Source organism: Thunnus albacares, chromosome 6 (genome assembly GCF_914725855.1).
Source record: "Thunnus albacares chromosome 6, fThuAlb1.1, whole genome shotgun sequence".
In the NCBI taxonomy this organism is placed as follows: domain Eukaryota; kingdom Metazoa; phylum Chordata; class Actinopteri; order Scombriformes; family Scombridae; genus Thunnus; species Thunnus albacares.
In genome coordinates, this window is record NC_058111.1 from 2,509,715 (window position 1) to 2,532,264 (window position 22,550).

Below are 22,550 nucleotides of genomic sequence, written 5' to 3' on the forward strand. Positions count from 1 at the left end.
ATACTTTAACTACATCAAGCTCATAATACTTATGTACTTTTACTGCAATACTTTAACTACATCAAGCTCATAATACTTATGTACTTTTACTGCAATACTTTAACTACATCAAGCTCATAATACGTATGTACTTTTACTGCAATACTTTAACTACATCAAGCTCATAATACGTATGTACTTTTACTGCAATACTTTAACCACATCAAGCTCATAATACTTATGTACTTTTACTGCAATACTTTAACTACATCAAGCTCATAATACTTATGTACTTTTACTGCAATACTTTAACTACATCAAGCTCAGAATACTTATGTACTTTTACTGCAATACTTTAACTACATCAAGCTCATAATACTTATGTACTTTTACTGCAATACTTTAACTACATCAAGCTCATAATACTTATGTACTTTTACTGTAGTCCTATTTTTCATGCAGCACTTTTACTTGTAATGGAGTATTTTTACATTGCTCTTATTGGTACTTTTACTTCAGTAAAGGATTTGAATACTTCTTCCACCACTGCTGAGATGTAATAGAATCTCTTCTTTAAGTTAAGTTTCTAACTAAACAAATGTTGACTGAATTTCTCAAAAATCATTTAAAGATCAGATAAACAGTCGGCGCCATTAAAACATTGTAGAAGAACAGGAAACAACAAGATAATATCATTAAAAGCAGCGGTTAAAGCTCATGTTGCATCTTAAATTCAAAATAACTAAGTGTCACATCCTCCCCCCCCTCGTCTCACCCATGTCATGTGATCTAATTTCCTCCCCAGTTTCAGTCATACCTTGGTTCTGGGGCTGCGGATGAATGCCCACAAAAAGACAAAAAACAACAATGTGTTAGTCCGTCTCTGAATATTTTCTGACTTCTCTATCCTGTCTGTGGCTTTCAACCCCAAGCTGAGGTTGCAATATAATACTTATGTACTTTTACGGCAATACTTTAACTACATCAAGCTCATAATACTTATGTACTTTTACTATAGGAGTGCTGTATTGGTATTTTTTACTTAAGCAAAGGATCTGAATACTTCTTCCACCTCTATCTGTCTGTTACTTTAAAAAAAGGGGGGCCTGTAGTCATTCTGGAAGTAACCTTTTACTGTTGCTGGAAAGCCCTTTAACAAGTATGTGTGTGTGTGTGTGTATGTTGCAGGGAGGCGTGGCCTGTGGTCTGCCTGTATGTCAGCACAGATGCTGAACCGAAGTCAGATTGACGACCGCAACGTGCTGCTAACAGGCAGGAAAACATCCTCCATCTGTCTGCAGCTTCCGTGGCTCCGAACACATGAAGCCCAGCCCGAAGACCTGACAACCTGAATGCCTGGCAAGACCTCAGGGATCCACCACGTGGTCTGAGGACCTGTGAGAGGACTGTACGAGACCACAGAGAGGACGGCACAGGAGGTAAGAGCTGATTCAAGTTTAGTTGTACAGACCGATGATCAAACTGCCGATAAATGTCAAGTCATGATGAAGGTTCCTTCTTATGTTCCTCGTCAGGTTTTCACATTGACGATTATGTTCACAGTCACAGAAATAACAAGTTTTACTTAATAACAAGTTCTTTCAACCAAACAAAGATCAGAGGAGACATGTCTCCTTTCTCATCCTGAAACATCATCAAACCTGAAAGTTGTTTTAATCTGATTAATTTATCCATATTCATTCAAAGACAAGTAATGGATTAAAGTTTGTCCTGAAAGGTTAGAGGTCAGGAGGTTGAAAACATCTTTAAGATTAGCAGCATTAAAGAAGTTTGTCATTCATAGATTTTATCCAGGAAGGATATAGCTCGACCCCCCTCCCTCAGGCTTAGAGTTGTAGTTATGTTTATTTTATGGTACAAAGAATGTGTACTTGTTAATATATCATTAAAGAGCATATAAAGGAATATCCACAGTGAATTTAATGGAAATCTGGCTGCTCGTTGCTCAGATGTTTTGCTTTGGACCAAATAAAATCAAATAAAAAGGCTCCTGTTGTCCCCTGAATACTCAGCAAGGTGTTGTAGGTACTTTCTTGGCTCTGTGTTATTCTCACATCGCAGACGTGTTTTACTCACAGAGTGAGAAATGAGTAATTGCTAATCCTTGTAATAATGATGCCTCATTTTCTGACCTTTGCTTGACTTCCATAGAAAACTGAGGTTTTGATGTCACTTCTCTCTCTAGCTGCAGTTCCTCTAATTTCTGTGACTTAACAGAATCATTCATTCAGGGGTTTTAACATTTGTCTGTCTGGAAGACCGAAACCATATCGATACTCAGTCCCACACACACACACCATCCTGCTGCCACAAATACTCACAAATGTTGAGCAACAAATGTTTATTCATTCTCTGCTGAAAATAGTCCCCACCTCCAGGTCAGTGAGTCACAACGCTGTGACATGTTCCTTTATTATGAAGAGTTTAGTCATGTTAGTTTGTTTAGAAACAGCTCCAAAGACTTATATCAGCGATCAAGTTTTCAGTATCCGGAGAGTAGTTTTGTAGTAGTACTACATTCTTAATTTCACAAAGAACTTCAGAACAAAATCAAGAGGTTCCTGCACATGCTCACACAGGTGCCCCCACAGTATGATAAAGTGGCCCTGAGGTGCCTCCACAGTATGATAAAATGGTCTCTAAGATTCCCCCACCGTGTGATAAAGTGGCCTCTGCCCCCGCAGTGTGATAAAGTGGCCTCTAAGGTGCCCACATAGTATGATAAAGTGCCCCTTAAGGTGCCTCCACAGTATGATAAAATGACCTCTAACGTATCCCCAAAATATGATAAACTGCCCCTAAGGTGCCTCCACAGTATGATAAAATGACATCTAAGGTACCCCCAAAATATGATATACTGGCCCTAAGGTGCCTCCACAGTATGATAAAGTGCACCCTAAGGTGCCCAACAGTATGATCAAATGACCTCTAAGGTGCCCCCACAGTGTAATAAAATGGTCTCTAAGGTGGCCCAACAGTATGAAAAAATGATCTCTAAGGTGCCCCCACAGCGTGATAAAGTGCCCCCTAAGGTGCCTCCACAGTATGATAAACTGCCCCTAAGGTGCTTCCACAGTATGATAAAATGGTCTCTAAGGTGCCCCCACAGTGTGATAAAGTGCCCCCTGAGGTGCCCCCATAGTGTGATAAAGTACCCTCTAAGGTGCCTCGACAGTGTGATAAAATGGTCTCTAAGGTGCCCCCACAGTGTGATAAAGTGCCCCCTAAGGTGCCCCACAGTGTGATAAAGTGCCCCCTAAGGTGCCCCACAGTGTGATGAAATGGTCTCTAAGGTGGCCCCACAATATGATAAAATGGTCTCTAAGGTGCCCCCACAGCGTGATAAAGTGCCCCCTAAGGTGCCCCACAGTGTGATGAAATGGTCTCTAAGGTGCCCCCACAATATGATAAAATGGTCTCTAAGGTGCCCCCACAGCGTGATAAAGTGCCCCCTAAAGTGCCTCCACAGTATGATAAAATGACCTCTAAGGTACCCCCAAAATATGATAAACTGCCCCTAAGGTGCCTCCACAGTATGATAAAATTACCTCTAAGGTACCCCCGAAATATGATAAACTGTCCCTAAGGTGCCCCCACAGTATGATACAGTGCCCCCTAGGGTGCCCCCACAGTGTGATAAAGTGCCCCCTAAGGTGCCCACACCGTATGATAAAATGGTCTCTAAGGTGCCCCCACAGTATGATAAAATGGTCTCTAAGGTGCGCCCACGGTATGATAAAATGGTCTCTAAGGTGCACCCACAGTGTGATAAAATGGTCTCTAAGGTGCCCGCACAGTGTGATAAAATGGTGTCTAAGGTGCCCACACAAAGGAGAAAAAAATAGCAATAGTTCTGTACTGACTGTGTAGTTATGGGTAAATCAGGATGAAGTGTCTTATAAAGAATGAAGTGTCCTCATGGTGCACTTTCAGTGGTAGAAAATAGGGAAGTGTTGTGTAATGAACCCCCCAAAACAAGAAAATATGATTTTCCCTTTAAATGAAGAGGATGTAATGTAGTGACCTATGATGCTGTTGTAACAGGGTGAGCTGGAGGTTCTGTATGGGTGCCCTTCTAGTGGACAAAAAAAAAAAAAAAAAAACGGAAAAAGTGCAATTAAGGGTTCTCCTTAGTCTAACATACTGAAGTGCAGAATAGGGTGCCCTCTCAATGAAAAAAGGTGTCCTATAGGGTGCACTGTATGGGAGAAAAACATTGTGAAGTGGGGGCCCATTTAATATATCAGGTGCCCTTTATATTTTTTCACCCCTGAGACAGTCTGAGTCCGCTACTGGTAAACATATCAAATATTCACTTGTTGCAGCTTCTCAAATGTTTTCTTTGTCATACATGATAGTAAATCTTTGGATTTGGACAATCAACAGGACAAAACAAGACATTCAAAGACGTCACTTTGGGTTTTAAGAAGTTCAAGTTAATTTTCTAAAACTGTATTGACCTACTGATTGACTGATTAATTGCTAATGATAATAATTGTCGGAGTTGAGAGCCACAGACAGGATAGAGAAGTCAGAAAATATTCAGATATTGACTAACACATTGTTGTTTTTTTGTGTTTTTGTGGGATTGGACAACAAAAAGAAAGATCAGGAATAATGTCTGCTTTATCCTTTCACAAAGTTAAACAACAATTAATTTGTAAGCATTCAAAAAACTACAGAGTTGGAACAGAATATGAATCTCTGGTGTCACTTTGCTGCTCTGTTTGTGTGTTTTTTTGTACGAGGAGGAGAGGAATGTATGTTGTCGTCAGTAAGACAAACAGAAGTGAATGGAAGTAGAAGTGAATACTAGCTGCTTTGCATCAGGGTGAAGTGAGACTGAGTTTCCTTATTTACTACTTCCTGCTGCAGGTTCATATTTGACCGCAGTGTTTGCTTCATATCCTGTACAGTGTCTCCTGACTGTCACCTTCTGCTCTCTTAAATCTTTTATAATCCAACAAGAACACATTCAAAGCATCGACATCGACGGGCGGGAGACGGGAGACGTTCAAACTGCTCTTGCAGCAGCAACCGCATATCCGCTGATCAGATAAGAATCCGATCTAGAACATGTACTCAAGTGGTTCAGATATGAAAAATGATATGAAAATGACATGAAAAAATCAGATTGGGTTTGCTCACACTTCTGAGAACAGAGCGGATATGGGCGACTTGAGGAAAAAAACTCACTTTAGAGTATAATGAAGCCTATAAAGAAGAAGACAGCTGTTTGAGTATTACTGTGGCTGTAAAAGTTATTTTTTTAAAATCTTGTTTGTCCTGCACCGCAAAGGAAAGCATCTCGTAGGGTGTTTCCACCACAGCAAGAACCACTTACTATTTTTTTTATATACTTCATTTTCAAAAGTTGTTTTCGCTCGTGCAGCATTGTTGGTTCTAGTGTCAACAGCTCATGATGGTTGGTTGGTCAAACATCGACACCGCAGCAGCTTCAACTTCTGTTCCGCTTCAGTGCGGCTGGAGTTTGTTTAACATGACGAAACAAGTCTAAGAATAAACGTTTAACATTTGAAAGTCAGTTTCATGTATCATATGCTAAATAAAAATAACTCTGATTATTTGAACCTCCTGCACACTGACGACTTCCGTTTTTTTTCCTTGAAGGTAAAATTTAATAATAATACTCAGCACTTTAATATTGTATTTCCTCTAAAAATAGACAGTAAGAGACATACAGCTACTTCCGTTGTAGTTGCATTTCTCTTACATTCTATTTTTTGATTGTTGCAACACAACAACGTGGGAAATTCCTCATATGTGCAAACCTGCTTAAATAAATAAGGCAGCGGCTGCGGAACCAGTGTAGTAAATTACCGACTAATGACGCTGAATGTGAGTCTGTACCAGTAGCCTGTACCAGTCTACAGGCTGTTGGTTGACTGGTTTTCAGTGCTGGTTTGGTACGGAATGAGTGTCCAGAATTTACTGCTGGACCTCTTTTTATTTCTATTCTATTTCTTACGGTTTTAATCTAAACTATGATCTTTCCCGAACCCCAACCAAGGGTTTTGGGTTTTTTTTTTTGCCTGAACGGAACCACTTTAAGCTAAACCATGGGAAGGATCGGTGTATCACCTGCAGGCAAAAACCTTCCTCCATTTAAAACAATTTTAATTTGATCTTGCGCAATCAATACCAATGCGCATGCGTGATGATTCCGTACCAACAATAAAGAGATTATTGACATAGAGGAGCCACTTCTAATAAATAAACCTGTTTGTGATTCTGATAGGAGTCAGGTGCAGACAGGGGACAGGCAGACACTTTAATACTGGGATCAACTCGGAAAAAGGACTGAAAAAGTATCGTATTATCAAGTCAGCAGCAGTGCAGGAGCTGCTGTAACTGTCACAGGAGGAAACTCTGCCTCCACTTTGTCATTGTCACCATTTTCTGGTGCCTCTGATTCGGTCATTTAACGTTGAAATGACGCATTTTCATCACGCTGTCAGTGTGCTAAAGCTAACTGAGTAACAGTTTAATGGTAATAATAATAACAATAACTTTGTCATTACACTGATAATGACTTATTTATCTAATTATATATTTTAATCATAACCATTATGACTCTAGATATGATTATTTATCTATTTTTTTCTGTGTTTACTTGTCCATCCAGCTACCTTTGTAGATATTTTGATTTAACACAGCTACATCTGTGTATGTGTGTATGTAAGTATGAGTGTGTGTATTATTATGTGTTACTTTTCCATGTGGATGTATGTGTGTGTGTGTGTGTGTGTGTGTGTGTGTGTGTGTGTGTTTGTATTGTATATGTTAATACGTTACATGACACATTAATCTCATGGTGTGTCTAGACTGGCAGCCTGGGAGCTTTGGCCCAGATACATGAAGGTACATGCATGTATGTCCGTATATGTTATATGTTGTATATATTATGTCCTTTTAGTCCTCCATGAGTTATGTAATTATGATTTACATAATCTACCTGGTTTCACAGATGTGGTTGAAACTCAAATGGGAAAGCACAACAGGGACTTTTAGTTCCTGGGTTTAGTTCCCCTGGTAACATATTTCCTTAGAAGATTATATAGTCATGACTAACTAAGCAAGAATCAAAGTGAAAGTCTGGAAAATGTTAGTTATTGTTTATTAAGAGGTTTAACATTCATAAATTCAGCTATGACTGTGGAGATTTCACAACAACCCAACAAACTGTCATCAGATTTTGATTTCGGTATTTCTAAACCCTCATTGTCAGACACAGAGTTATGTGAAATCACCAAAACTCCACAGAAGAAAATCTTACGGTAAACTGTACGGTAAGTAGGAGACTGAATCAGAAACGGATTTTCACGGCCTTTTAAAGCGTTGTTTCCCTCCCACAAGCCTTTGCTCTTTGTGTTTCCTAGCAGACTGTGAACCAGACGCAACCAGACACCAGACATCAAAACCGCAATCACAGCACCTGCTGACGACTCAGACTTCCCTCCACAGTAAGCACGTTTTCATTATTATTTATTTATTTGTCATTTGACATTTTAAAAATGTTTATGCATCTGTGTCTTGACTCTTTTTTTTTTTTTTAAGCTGCAGACGATGACGCCTCCTCCCTCTCCTCCTCTCGCCAACTCCAGCGCTGCAGGAGCCGAGGAGGGGAAGCAATGCATCGTCAACGACCAGATGGCACCCTTCACCGTCCTCTACATCCTCATCTTCATCATCAGTCTGCCCGGAAACCTGCTGTCTGTGTGGGCATTCATCCGCAGCCCCAGAGCAAAGGTAGGACTAAAACTGGAGAGGAAATTACATCACATGACATGGGTGAGAGACGAGGAGGGGGGAGGATGTGACACTTAGTTATTTTGGATTTAAGACGCAACATGAGCTTTAACCGCTGCTTTTAATGATGTCATCTCGCTGTTTCCTGTTCTTCTACAATGTTTTAATGGTGCCGACTGATCTGATCTGATCTTTAAATGATTTTCTAGAAATTAGGTCAACATTTGTCCCTAAATTTGGATGGAAACTTAACTTAAAGAAGAGATTACATAAGTATTATGAGCTTGATGTAGTTAAAGTGTTGCAGTAAAAGTACATAAGTATTATGAGCTTGATGTAGTTAAAGTATTGCAGTAAAAGTACATAAGTATTATGAGCTTGATGTAGTTAAAGTATTGCAGTAAAAGTACATAAGTATTATGAGCTTGATGTAGTTAAAGTATTGCAGTAAAAGTAGTGGTTTGGTCCCTCTGACTGATATATTATTATATATGACATCATTAGATTATTAATAGTGAAGCATCAGTGTTAGAGCAGCATGTTACTGTTGTAGCTGCTGGAGGTGGAGCTAGTTTACACTACTTTATATACAGTTAGCTAGTTTAGTCCAGTGGTTCCCAACCTAGGGGTCGGGCCCCTCCAAAGGGTCAGCAGATAAATCTGAGGGGTCGTGAGATGATTAATGGGAGAGGAAAGAAGAAAAAACAAAGTTCTGATACACAAATCTGTTTTCAGTTTTTGGACTTTTTCTCTAATCTTTGATTTTTGCTGAAATATTGGATCATTTGAACATTTATTGAAATGAAAGCATGTGAGAAGTTTAGAGGGAAAAATCACTATTTGGTGGAGCTGTTAACAACTCATAGACATGTGAAATGTGACCCCGACTACACACTGCTTTTTGTAAGACGTCAAAAGACAAAAAGGTTGGAAACCACTGGTTTCATCTTTAACAATGTGTTGTATTTTAAAAGCTTGTTATATTATCCATTGTGTCAAATCTTCATCTGAAAAGTAACTAAAGCTGTCAAATAAATGTAGTGGAGTAGAAAGTACAATATTTCCCTCTGAAATGTAGAAAGTAGCATCACATGGAAATACTCAAGTAAAGTACAAGTACCTCTAAACTGTGTTTAAATAAAGTCTTTGAGTAAATGTACTGAGTTATTTTCCATCACTGTATCTAAGTGACAGAGGATGAGACTGGCTGCAATGTGAGCTGACATGAAGTAAAAATGAAAGCAATGAGGTGAAATGTGATGTTTAATCAGATGAGGAGAAGATGGTTGAGGTGAATTAAAGTGAGATTATCTGAAATAAAGGATTCTCGCTGACATGAGATTAAATCAAATCACATTAACAGAGATGAAAGTGTGATGCTATTTAGAGACGACTGTGTGTATTTTTAGTGAATGTGAGGTGTTTGTCTTCCTGCAGCAGCAGAGCAGCAGCGTCTATCTGGTCAACCTGCTGGTGGCCGACCTCCTGCTGCTGCTGGCTCTGCCCTTTAAGATCCTGAAGGACCTCGGAGCGGCGCCGTGGAGCCTCATGGTGTTCCACTGCCAGGCCAGTGCCGTCACCATCTACATCAGCCTCTACGCTTCCATCGCCTTCCTCGCCTTCATCATTACAGACCGCTACCTGCAGGTAGGAAGGGCTGCGAAGGGAACACATCTTCATCACGGGTGGGGGGGATATAACAGCCTACAGTAGGTGATGTTACAGTGTCAGAGAGCTGCAGCTATTTCACTACTGCTGACAGAAACACCAGCACATCTGGCAGCCATGACGGTGATGATGATGAACAGAAGTTTGTTTTAGTGATGTATTTCATTTGAGTTAATTTTAGGATCACGTTTAAACTCTTAACTCAAGAGTTTTGTGTCCTTGTGACTCATACGACGGCTCTGAACTCGTAAAATACTGTTTGTACTTTGGAGAAAATTTCAAAGTGCGAGAAAATTGAAGAATACCACAAATTCTCTTAAAATCACTCAAACGTTACTTTGGAGCACGAATCTGCTCGTGCAAAGTGTTTGTCTGTAACCGAATTCCTGTTTTCCGCTACAGAAGAACAGACTGCACTTTGCAGGCAACCACATATGAAATATACAGCTTCCTTCCTCACTACAGCTTTGGTACATTTCTTCTTCTACCAGGCGTTACCAGAGTCAGAGTCAGGTTCATTGTGGAAAAGGTTTGCACATACAAAGAATTAGCCTGTCTGTTGTGGTGCATAATAGTTCTTTACATATGTATTTTATCAATATATTTATCCATGCTGTATATCTGTAATTTTCCCGTCCTGTTTCCTCCATTTTTTCCCTCTTAAAGGGTTTTTTGGGGAGTTTTTCCTCATCTGAATCGAGTGTCTAAAGATAGAAGATGTTTAGATTTGTAAAGCCCCCACTGAGGCACATTTGTCAGTTTGGTGGTGACGGTGTCTGACGGATCTCTCTCTTCTTCTTCTGCAGGACAGCAACACTCTGCGTTCTCTGCGGCTGCAGGAAGTAGGTTTCGCCCGGCTGCTGTCGCTGGTCGTCTGGGTGCTGCTGCTTCTCCTCATGGTGCCCAACATGGCTCTGCCCATCCAGCAAGTACAGGTACAGCTGTACTTCTAAATCTACCTCCACTCCTCGTACCTCGATCACTACTGCTGCGCTCATTTTAGTGTCAGTGCAGCAAGTACAGGTGCAGAGATCTGATCACATGATGCGTCATCGTCATCTAAGCAGAAAAATATGTTTTTGTGTGATCTTTCTATTCTGTTCTGGCTTCTTCGTTTCCTCTCAGATTAGATCTCTCTTTGTTTTGAATAGTCATTTATTCTTGAGATTTACACCAGATGGATGCAGCTGTGTTGCTTTTTTTTGCTTAAAATCCATCAAATCTACGTCACTGTTTAAACGTTCAGTGGAAACGTGGAAGAAAGTTTTGTAGATGACCTACTTTAGCTTCATGTACATAAAGCAATAGTGTACATTTATAATTTCTAATATAATTTCATACCTCAGAGTGTAAAGACATGTTGTCGGGTCAGATTCAAAGATGAGGAGCTTTACATTTACAGTAGTACAGCATCGCTACCACTGTATGAAGCTGAAATTATCAGTCAAATACTTCAATTAGTCGACTGGCAGATAATTCATTAACTATTTTGATGATTGATTAATTGTAAAAAGTACAAATATTCCCAGGTTACAGCCTCTTTAATGTGAGGATTTGCTGCTTTTCTCTGTTTTATAACATTGTAAACTGATGTGGTTTGTGCTGCTTGTCAGACAAAAAAAAAAAAAAGGTTTTATGAAATCAAATGTATTCCTGCCTGTGTCATGAAGGCTGAACTGCTGCTACAACAGTTATTTCTAATTCAAGGTTCAAGGTTTTTATTTGTCACATCAAATACATTCTATAAATAATCACAATGCTTTCTGTTGTAGCTACCACACAAGTCAATAATATCAAAATCACCGAACTAATAAAACTTAGATCAGAGACAAAATGAATAAATAATAAACACAAAAACAAGAAAAATAAGAAAACCTGAAGTATCAACTTGAGGTGTTTTAAAAGTGGACACAGATCAAGGTGCATAAAAATAAAGGTGCATAAATTTGTGCAAATATCTTCATTAAAGAGAGCTTGTGCTGTTGTGCAGACATCTACTCATCCTCATTCAGACTATTCATACTCAGATTCGCTGGAGAAAAGTCTTTCGGTGTTTGACCTCAGGGTCTGGTAGCGTTTCCCTGATACGTTTTCCTTTTTGCTCTGCTGTCAGTCAAACTAACCTCCCTGCTGTCGGTTTGTCTCTGCAGGTGCGACAGTATCTCAGCTGTTCGTCTCTGAAGAAAGACATCAGCCTCCACTGGCACGCCCTCACCGTCTTCCTCTGCACAGCTTTGTTCCTGAACGCCTCGGCCGCCGTGCTGATCTCCAGCGGTCTGGCTCTCAAGAGGCTGCTGCGTAGCCGCGGTGACCCTAAGCTCTGGGTCAACGCCCGGCGGGCGACGGGGAGCGTGACGGCCATGACTCTGGCCTTCTTACTCTGCTTCGTGCCCTACCACGTGGTCCGCACGCCGTACACGTTGGCCCAAACCAAAGTCATCACAGACTGTCAGACCAAGAGGCAGCTGTTTCTGGGGAAGGAGTCGACGCTGCTGCTGACGGTGCTGCACCTCTGCTTCGACCCCCTGCTCTTCTTCTACCTCTACTCGCCTTTCAGACAGACGGTCAGCGAGGCGCTCTGCTGCATCACAACGCCGGCAGCCGGTGATCCTGAGGAGCAGCAGGCTGCAGAGGAGATGATGCAAACTACCACTGCTGCACTGCAGGAGGAAGGAGGCTGATCACAGACATACAGATAGGTGAAGCTTGGATTCACACATATATATTTTTCTATGTCAAAGAACAATCCTTAAAGAGGAATGTTGCAGAAATATACTAAAAAAAACTTCAAGGAACTCTTGAGATGGTTCAGCATGTGACTGGAAGCAGGCTGAAAACTCAATGATTCAATAACTGAATACACTTGATTGAGCCTAAATCACTTTCACTATTACTTCACAGTTTATTCATTGTGTAGGTGCATGTATGATCCTGGTTTTCAAGTGTCATGGTGTGATGTAAGTTCCTTAAAATCGTCTTCATCTTCATCAGTTGGCAGGTCTGTTAATACAGCGACTAACACAAAACACAAGTCCTTAAAGTTATGAATGTTTTCTCATACTGTTAAAGTGAACCTATGTTAACTCAAATTCTCTATGTAACCCCCCCCCCCCCCCCCAAAAAAAAACAACAAAAAACCCCCAACAGGATTGGTCCCTTAAAGCAGAGCGGAGTCCTTCATTCATCCAGCAGAGGGCAGCAGTGCTCAGTGTTGATCTGTCTTCTCTATCTGTTCCTTTAAATCCAGATTTGCTGAAAATAAATAATAAATAATAAAACAAGGTTTTTTAAAGGCGCTGCACCCGATTAAGGACCTCCTGTTTAAATGGGGTGATGGGGGTTTGATGGGGTAAGTTTTGCAAAACCTTATAAACTTCTCACAAAAAAAAAACATGATGTAATAATAGTCAAATAAAGTGTTTTTACTGTTTTGTTGGAGTTATATAGGCTAGCAGTCCCGTCCCCCCCCCCCCCCCCCCCTTGCTTTCAGTCTTTATGCTAAGCTAAGCTAACTCTGGGGAAGATGGTTAATGAGACAATTTCCCAAAAATGTCAGACTGCTCCTTTAACCAGCTGTTTATTTTATGGACGGCGATTCATCTTCCAAAGTAAAAGCAGGATTTGGCTGCAGACGAGAGTTTCATGATCTAATGGATTGAATATGGAGCCAGAGCCTGTTTCAGTCCTGAAGAAACCTTCAGACTGTAAAATTACACACATGTAATGATCAACAGGAGCTTATAATAAATTTGTCAAATACAAATTACAGTCTGGAAAACAACTGTAAACTCAGATACACTCAGCTTTCATCTCTGAAATCTATTCTGCATTTTTGGTCGGAGACCAAGTTTTAAAAACATGTGTGGAGGAGAAATTTAACAAAAATCCAACATGTAGATGATGAAACAGCTTTGGAGTCGCAGGACGTTGTGTTTTTTTTGTGTTTTGATAAAATAAAATATGGCTTTTTCAGTATGTGATGTTTTTTTAAAAGGCAGTTAGCTTAGCTCATAATACTGTTATACATCACTTATTGCCATTTTTTAGTCAACTCACGTCCAAATATATTTTAGTTTTACCGACCCTGTGATGTGCTTTTTATACTGCTGGAACAGTTGAGGAGGAGCCACAGACACGTACAAACCGGTTTTGAGCAACATTTTTTGTGCTCAGTATCACCTGTATTAATATTTTGACAAATAAATGATAATATTTTTCATGCCATGCTCATAAAACATATAAAACATGAACTTATCTCTGGTGTATTTTGTCAAGTTTGTGGTAAAAGGAAAAGTTACCCTTTCAATTTTTATCTACATCGATGGCCGAAGAGTAAAACCTCCCATCTGAAAAATGCACTTTTTTGATAAAACATGTATAAAAAAACTTGTTTTTTTGCAGAATGCTTTTTGTTAAGGATACACATAACACACTGTTTTGGGACTATGTTACTGTATTATGTGGTATTATTTACGGTCTGTTTGTATGATTATTACGGTATTGTTAACACATAATAAAGTGATATGGTCCAAAAACAGTGTTTTATGTGTTGGGTATCCTTAACAAAAAGCATTCTGCAAGAAAACAACAAGTTCGTTTTAGTTTTCTCAAAAAAAGTGCATTTTTCAGATATGAGGTTTTGCTCTTCGGCCATCTACATATTAGGTTTAAATGAGGTCAGAAGAAAAGAAAAATAAGAAAAAAAGGTTGATTTTGTGAAAATTACGATTATTTTTTTACACAAACAGCATTGGGGAAGTAAAGGAAGGTGTATTTTTTCTGTTTGGTGCTAGCAGCCCCCCCCCCCCCCCTTCTGTGCTTGACACACACACAGAGAGATAAAACTGCTGTAAGAAAAAATGTGCGTCTGTTCCTTTAACTGATTCCTCCATGTTGGAGACGCAGCTGCTTGTTGCAGCTTTAATATAGTAAATCTTGAACTCATCGGCCTGGTGGTTGCTCCATGTTTTGGTGTGTTTTTTGGTGTCGTAGTTTTCGTCTCAGCTGGCTGACTAAGACCCGGCTTCAGTCTCTCTGGACCCATCCAATAGGAAACATCTGGACTCTGTGCGTGTGTGTGCGTGTGTGTGCGTGTGCGTGTGTGTGCGTGTGCGTGTGTGTGCGTGTGCGTGTGTGTGCGTGTGTGTGTGCGAGAGTGTGTGTGTGTGTGTGTGTCCTTGGTGTTGCAATAAAACACACAACTCTAAAATTAGACCCTGAAGACTATGATATCAGCTCACTTCCCAGATATGGGAACACACTCACGCACACAAACACAAACACACACACACACACACACACACACACACACACACACACACACTGAGGGTTTTGCAGTGAGTCAGCTGTGTTTTTTTTGTCCTAGGACAGAGATGCCAGCCGTCCCTCCATCACATACGTCATCTGAGGAGAAGAACTCAGACTCTGGTGCAGTTATTAATATTTCTAATAGTTTTACTAGTATTTGTGATGCACATGTGAGCAACAGGATGCAAATTAGTGGAAACATCCTTGTTAATATGACTCTGATAATTGCTTTTATTACAGTTATTAGTATGAAGAGTTGACAGGCCGGTCCAGACAGATGAACTATTTAATCCTAATGGGAACAAAATTTGACTGCAGCCTGATGCCGTCTGTTATCACGTCATCACGTCACCTGTCTTCAGCCCTCAGCTGGTCGACATAGAGTGGAAAAAGTGAAATGTCTTGTTCAAAACAAGCTGATACAAAAAAAAATGAAAGGTTGACAGTGAGCAGCGTGTGTTTAAGGATGAGTGGGCTGAGAAGTATGTGTTCATTTTGCTGGAAGGAAGTACGAGACCATCGTTTGCAATAAAACAGTGTCCATAATGAAGAGTGGGGACATAAAACACTACAACAACAAAACGTTTGGATCTAAATTATCCCCAAAACACAAAGAAGAAACCACAAAACTGAACCAGCTGAAGTTATGATATCAAACCTCCAGCTGAATAAATGTAAAATCAAACATTTTCACAACAATGAATACAGTGAAAAACTCACTAATGAACACTTACAGCAGCGTCACTGGTATCACACCTTTTCCCAGTTTAAGTCACGTCTCCCATTAATACAGAAATACTGTTCATGCAGTTCTGGAGGTTTTGTACTGAAATCTCATCGTGTAACGAAGCCTCACTGAAGCTTTGATGAGGTGGAAATACTGTAAATGTGCCTGTAAGACTTGTAATTGATTAGTTCTGTTTTAAACAATGTAATAATATAATAATCTTTATTTTTAGAGAACTTTAAAAAAAAAAAAAAACAAAGTTACAAACTGCTTCACACAGAGCAGCAAATAGTTCAATCATTAGATTTTATGATAATTTTTATATTATTTTTTCTTTTTTCTTGCATCTTTTGATTCACAATTACTTTTACTATTATTTATATTTATTATGTACTATTATTTACTATTTACTATTTACTTTTACTATTATTTACTATTTACTATTTACTTTTACTATTATTTACTATTTACTATCTACTTTTATTATTATTTACTATTTACTATTATTTACTATTTACTATTTACAATTTACTTTTCCTATTAATCACAGTACAGTATCACAGTAGCACCTAAAACACTTGATGAACACGTGATCAATTGAAGGTTGTGAACCTAAAAAGTATCAGAAAAAATATTTTAATGACAAAAACAAATAAAACTGATTCCAGAAATACAACATTTTAAAAAAAAACAAAAAAAACAAAAAGCAGAAATAAAATAAAGTTGAGATAAAATGGAAACTGGACTGGTCTGATTTCTGCCAGCTCCATGAAGAAATGCTTTTCCCAGTTTGATGTGAAAGAACTTGACTGACTCTCCAAGAAAAAAAAAAAAAACGTCAGCAGCATCGGTTGTTTCAACAAACGCCAGAAAACAACATCTGTTTATGAGACCTCGAGCAGTCAAAGTAATTATGACCCCTCGTCCATCGGGAGGAGAGGACGAAGTGAGAGAGAGAGAGAGAGAGAGAGAGAGAGAGAGAGAGAGAGAGAGAGAGAGAGAGAGAGAGACAGAGAGAGAGAGAGAGAGAGAGAGAGAGAGAGAGAGAGGAAGGAGGTCAACAACACAGGAGTCAAACACAGTCAGCAGTGGATTCTTTTAATCATGACCACCATCTTTCTGTCACTCTAACAAACTTCACTAAACTTCACCAGAGTTCATTTAGACTCTTGATTGTTGTTTTAAGCAACTCAGTCGCCAGAAGAAGAAAACGTCGGCATTAAATGTTTCTGCAAACCACAGGAACGTTGAATATCTACGTTTCAACACGTGAAATGTGTAGCATATTAACATTTATACAAACGTATCATATTAACATTTCTACCTCTTGAATAATGATGTTTATGGTGTGACAACGCTGTGGTTCAGGTCTGGTTAGGTTTAGGGGAAAGATCATGTTTGGGTTCAAATAAAAATAAAAAATAAAATAAAAACGGCCGATGTCTCACTGAAAACACCCGGTTTTCTCACCAGAAAAATGGCTGCAAATGTCCAACAAACGTACTAACCATCCAGCTGCCCCTCCTCCTCCTCCTATATAGGAAAGATCAACTCACATAGATCACATGTGAACTATGTGTTGAGATGATGAGGTTTTGTTGAGATGTTGATATGCTATATTCAACGTTTAAGACACACTTGAAAAGTTGTGAACTCGTCCTTTAAGAACACAGACACAGCGAGGTGTGAACTTCAGGACGTCACGCTTTATTCACAAAACTTTTTTTTTGGATATTATGTAAAATAAATTGATTCATCATGTGGACAATAAAGTCAGTTTTAATACCACAAAACATCATAATTACTACAAACAAAACATCATCACTCAGTTGACACAATAATTATAAGAGAAATACTGATGACCACTAGAATTCAGAACATATAAACCGTAGTGTTTCATCCTCTTTGAGGCAGTGGTTAAAGCTTAGAGGAGAACTTGTGACCAGAAAGTCGTGTCGTGTCAGATTTTTTGGGTCTCAGTTGCAAAAAGTTTCAGATCAGCTCAAGGACAAAATTTTTCTTTGATGTTCAAAATTTTTTTAAAAATCATCAGGAGTCAAGAGTTCTGAGCAGCAAAATGTACTTTAATGTCGGCAAAAAAGGAGAACAGTTACAGTGTTCACAAGGTTCACCAGGATGCTCAGATCGTTGTCTTTTATACCATTTGGGTTTACAGATGGTCACACCTTCTGTCCGACCTCTTTTATACTAGCCAATTACACCATTATAATTTCACCTGTTGTTGGAACTGGTCACACCTGGCATAACCAGTTCTGTGAGATTATATATTCAATATAATAACAATTCAACACACTGATACTTATCGGTTATGATACTTAATAATAAGTACTTAGTAATAATCACTCTGCGCCATTTAGTTTCTTTATGAAATTACACCACAGCTGTCGGTTCAATAACCAGACCGGCAGGATCAATCTGGGCTTGATAAAAGGTAAAAAGTACAAAAAGTTGATGTTTCAATGAAGATGAACAACACTGTCTGTATTCTTTCAGCCTCAGTGTATTTACATCATTTCTATTATTTAACGCTTATGAATAATCACAACAAAAGTCAAAGTCCATCTGCATGTTGAGCTGAACGCATCAATCTATGAATAAAACATCCAGTCGTCCCAAGAAACATTTTTTTATTTGAAAAAAACCCCCCAAACATTTGGTGAATAAAACATGGTGTACTGGAGAGGAGTTGTACGACCACGCCCACCAGTGATGTCACCGTGTACCAAGAGACCCGGTGGTACACTCCTACATCACCGCAGCGAGGTGAAAGGTCAAACCACCGGAGGTCAGCGAAAACAAGACGATGATGATGATGTTTAAAACAGGGACAAGCGACTTTTGGGGCCCAGCTATGCTAGCTGTTTCCCTCCGCTTCCAGTCTTTTACGCTAAGCTAAGCTAACCGACGCCAGCAGCACACTCTCAGAAAGAAAGAGAACAAACATATTTCCCTAAATATATTCTTGTTATTGCGTCTGTTTTTCCCCTCCTCTCTCTCTCTCTCTCTCTCTCAAATACTTTCTTTCCTTTCTTGTCACTTTTTCCTCCCTCTCTCTCTCTCTGTTTCTCTCTTTCTGTCCTTTTTAAGTCTGACTGGCCACCAAAATGCCACCAGACGACCCATTTATAGAGAGAGAGAGGAAGAGAGGGAGAGGTGGCGGGGTCGCTCGCTGTCGTGGGAACGGCTTTAAAAAAAAATACAGCACTGCTATCACATCACACACACACACACACACACACACACACACACACACACACACACAGACTGCTCCACAACTGCTTTCAATTTGAGTCGAGGTCAGTCACATTTCAGTCCCCCCCCTCCTCCAACACACATCTACACATCCTCTCTCTCTCTCTCTCTCTCTTCCATTTTATGAAATATCCTCTATTGTTTTATAAAACATTATCTTTACATATTCTAGTATCAGATTACTTCTACGTCTCGAGATTTGAAACATTATCCTGCCGTGTTCTGATGAGACGAGGCGATCACAGATTACGCCGACCAATCAGAGCTTGTTATGTCTTTCATGACTCGTACAGAGGTGATGGTGAGATTAATCAATCAGCTGATGAGCAGAAAAAATATATATTTGACAGCTGTTTGGATAATCAGTTTAAAGAGAGTCATATTTCAAGCACAAATAGTGATAAAATGTTATATAATCTCAGGCTGCAGCTTCTCAGACGCCATATTAGAACAAAAATAAGACATCACTATGAGCTCTGTGACGCTGCAGCGGCCATTTTTTTTTTCACTATTTCTTTGACATCTCATAGATTAAACAGTTAATTGAAAAAAAATAATCAGCAGATCGTTAATTGTAGCTTAAAGTTGGCAAATGTCACAAACAGACTGTAGAAGTCGAGAGACAAAAAAACAACAACAACATTTGGACACGTTTGGATGTTTTTAGTCGTTCCAGATGCTGCGTCAGTCGTATAGAAATGATGTTTATACGTTTAGAGAGAAACTCGACGCTGCCTGAACTATGTTTTTAATCAAAATGTTTTTAATGAAAACGTTTGCCAAGTTGCAAAAAATCGTTCGTACTGAAAAATATTCCCTGACAACATATTTCACTTTTACTACGTCTCTCTGTAACAAAGTGCTTTTGTTGTTTTGACCTTTGTTTTTTTTTGTGCACATTTATAAACGTAAAGCATTCACATATAAAACGTGCTACACATGCTGTAACATAACTGTATGTTATGATGTGATTTGTTCCAAAACAAAAACATCTCAAGAACAACAACAAACATTCAAAACATTAGTGGTGAAAAACAACAAAAAGCGAAACAGAAGACAGAACGTTAAGAAAGACAGAAGAAGAAGAAGAAGAAGAAAAAAAACAAATTACAAGTGAACAAATGGTGACATAACGACGACCAAAGTGCAAAACCTCCTATCAGCAGAATGTTCTGATTGGCTGATTTCACTTTTGTCTGTCTGTAAGATAATCCCGCCCCTTCATTATGACACAAAAGTCACACAACAAAACAAAAACACAAGGCAGAGTCCCTGGATGTGTAGAGAGGCTGCAGCACGAGTGAGTTACACAATCACTGAACATTCATCTCCAGCGGACGAGGAAGCAAACACACTGAATTTAAGGAGTTCTGACTCTAGTTTACTACAATGTAGTAACTATTACATTTACTACGTCTGTTTACCTGAAAACAAACTTCATTTTATTCTCAATTTAATATTTATTATTAACTTAATTTAGAGCAGCGTTTTGTAGAACCTCTTCCAACTTGCACCAAGTGCAGAAGCTCCTATCTGCACTTTGTGAGGCATTAATATCTATAACACATAATATAATAATAGAGTCCAAAAACAGTGTTTTATGTGTTGGGTATCCTTAACAAATAGCATTCTGCAAGAAAACAAGTTTTATTTAGTTTTCTCAAAAAAGTGCATTTTTCGGCCTTCGATAAATATGTAAATGTGTTTGTATTTGTTTATAATTGAAGAGGCAGGTGATAAATCTGATCACATCCACATCGCCAATCATCTGCCCCGACAAGGCGGTAATCACTTTAAACATATTGATCAAAATGAAAACGTGTACTATTAACACATCTTACAGGAGACGAGCTCGTCCACTGAGACTGAATGAGATCAAACGAATGTGATCAAGTTAAATCATGTCGTCTGAATTCAGCTTTAACGGTTTTATCTTTAGTTTGGTTCTTCAGTCCGTCAACAGTTTTGATCCAGACTGAAATATCTCGACGATCGTTGGATTGATCGCCACGAAATTTGTAAATTAGGTTGATTGACATCTATCAGGTTCCTCCTCACTTCTTCGGTCGTCACACAGAAGTCAAACAGGAAATTGTGAGCGTACCAGTGAGTGTGCAAGAAAAACAGTAAGTAGTTGGGGTTTAATAATAAAATCAAGCCAACTCTCCAACAGAAATAAATCCAAATGGAGCTAAAAATATATATATAAAGAGAGAGAGAGAGAGTGAGAGAGAGAAAGAGTGAAAGCGACGGAAATAGAGAGAATGACAGAGGATGAAGGAATGAAGAGAGAGAGAGAGATAAGAAAGACAGTCCGTGGTGAATTAGAGGTTGTTTTCTATAAAGAGCCTGAGAAATATTAAACCGCTGAGATGGAAAATACTTCAGACTATGTGTGTGTGTGTGTGTGTGTGTGTGTGTGTGTGTGTGTGTGTGCAGTACCCAGTCGTCTGACCTCTTTCACCGTCTGAATAAACCACAGAGAAAATAACAGACAGATAGCTGCTGTTGTGAGTCACTGGTCTGACTGAACAGAGATGCTTGAGTTTTGTGCTGACATGATGTACATGTGAGACAGAGCTCCTTCAGATGTGTTTACACCTGCATGGAGCTTTTTCCTAATCCATATTACTGGGAGAACATCTGGATTTGACTCATTCTATACACACACAGCAGGCAGCTGACAGGAACATTAACTCTAACACATATTCTTTGATGGTGGAGGAAGTCAGAGCATCCAGCATGAAATCCACATGAAAGTCCGCATGACATCCAGGAACGGCCGGGGTTTGAACCCAGGACCTTCTTCCTATGAGGCAACGGCACCAACAACTGAGCCACCAGTCCAGTTATCAACATCCACAACTCATCAAGTCCACAAAAGGACTCATGTGGACTTTCTGTGGACTTCTGGGGAGCTGATTGATTGAATTACCCACAATTCACTGCAATATGGATGTGACAAACAATGAAGACGTTACTTATATCATGTAGAAACAATATCTACACATATAATGTTACAGAAATGTGTAGAAGCAAATAGAAGACATTAAAAATGCAATAATAATAATAAACTTTATTTCTATTGCACAACTCATGCATAAAATGCAACATGCAGTGGTTAACATGAAAGCAATAAAACATTTAAACATGGATAAATACAATAAAATAGGGTAAAATGTAATTAAAAAGACAATATAAGATAACTCAGGTAAAACACAAAGGTAAAAAATGTAAAAACTTCCTTGTTGACAAAAACCATCAGACTTTCGTGGGTGTAATTAATGAAAGCTGCCTCTCCTCTTTTAATTCTGACTCTTATAAGTTCTGAATGTTAAAATGGACCCAGTGACAGACTGGTAACCAGTATAAATATCATCACATCAGTTCAAGTGATGGTATTAAAGTTGTGCAGTGCAACACCGAATATGGAGGAGAAAGAAGAAAAGACAACAAGGCTGAAAAACAAGACTGTCCTTCCAAGAAAAACACACATCGTATTGTCAGTCACTCAGAAACTATCTATAGTTAGTTTGACAGCTGCCATCTAGCAGACGTAGTAACTGGGAGCACTGGTTCAGCTCAGATGACGTTTATATATATATATATATATATATATATATTCAGAGGAGGAGGCTGGATGGAGGCTTTGACCCAACAGTGGACTTTATTTCCTGTTTCCAACCACGAGTCGCGTAACTACGATCGTCCCCGTAACCTTAACCCCCCGTGGTCATTATTGTTGCCATGACGACGACAGTGGCCTAACTTTAAAAGGATCAGTGTGTAGGATTAAGTGGCATGT

General features: G+C 39.2%; 1 protein-coding gene across 6 annotated transcripts; it reads left to right on the forward strand.

Moving 5' to 3' along the window:
• Nucleotides 1-1,228: 1,228 nt before the first annotated feature.
• On the forward strand, nt 1,229-12,552 carry gpr171 (G protein-coupled receptor 171). Of its 6 annotated transcripts, XM_044355376.1 has the most exons (8): nt 4,654-6,511; nt 6,846-6,882; nt 7,250-7,310; nt 7,404-7,484; nt 7,579-7,770; nt 9,208-9,417; nt 10,245-10,373; nt 11,589-12,552. In XM_044355376.1, exons 5-8 carry the CDS (start codon nt 7,588-7,590, stop codon nt 12,117-12,119), a joined length of 1,053 nt encoding a protein of 350 aa, XP_044211311.1. In that variant the 5' UTR covers nt 4,654-6,511; nt 6,846-6,882; nt 7,250-7,310; nt 7,404-7,484; nt 7,579-7,587; the 3' UTR covers nt 12,120-12,552. The 6 variants fall into 6 exon arrangements, with proteins under 6 accessions (XP_044211313.1, XP_044211312.1, XP_044211311.1 ...); XM_044355375.1 differs by lacking the exon at nt 6,846-6,882; XM_044355374.1 differs by lacking the exon at nt 4,654-6,511 and having other exon boundaries at nt 6,531-6,882.
• Nucleotides 12,553-22,550: the final 9,998 nt, after the last annotated feature.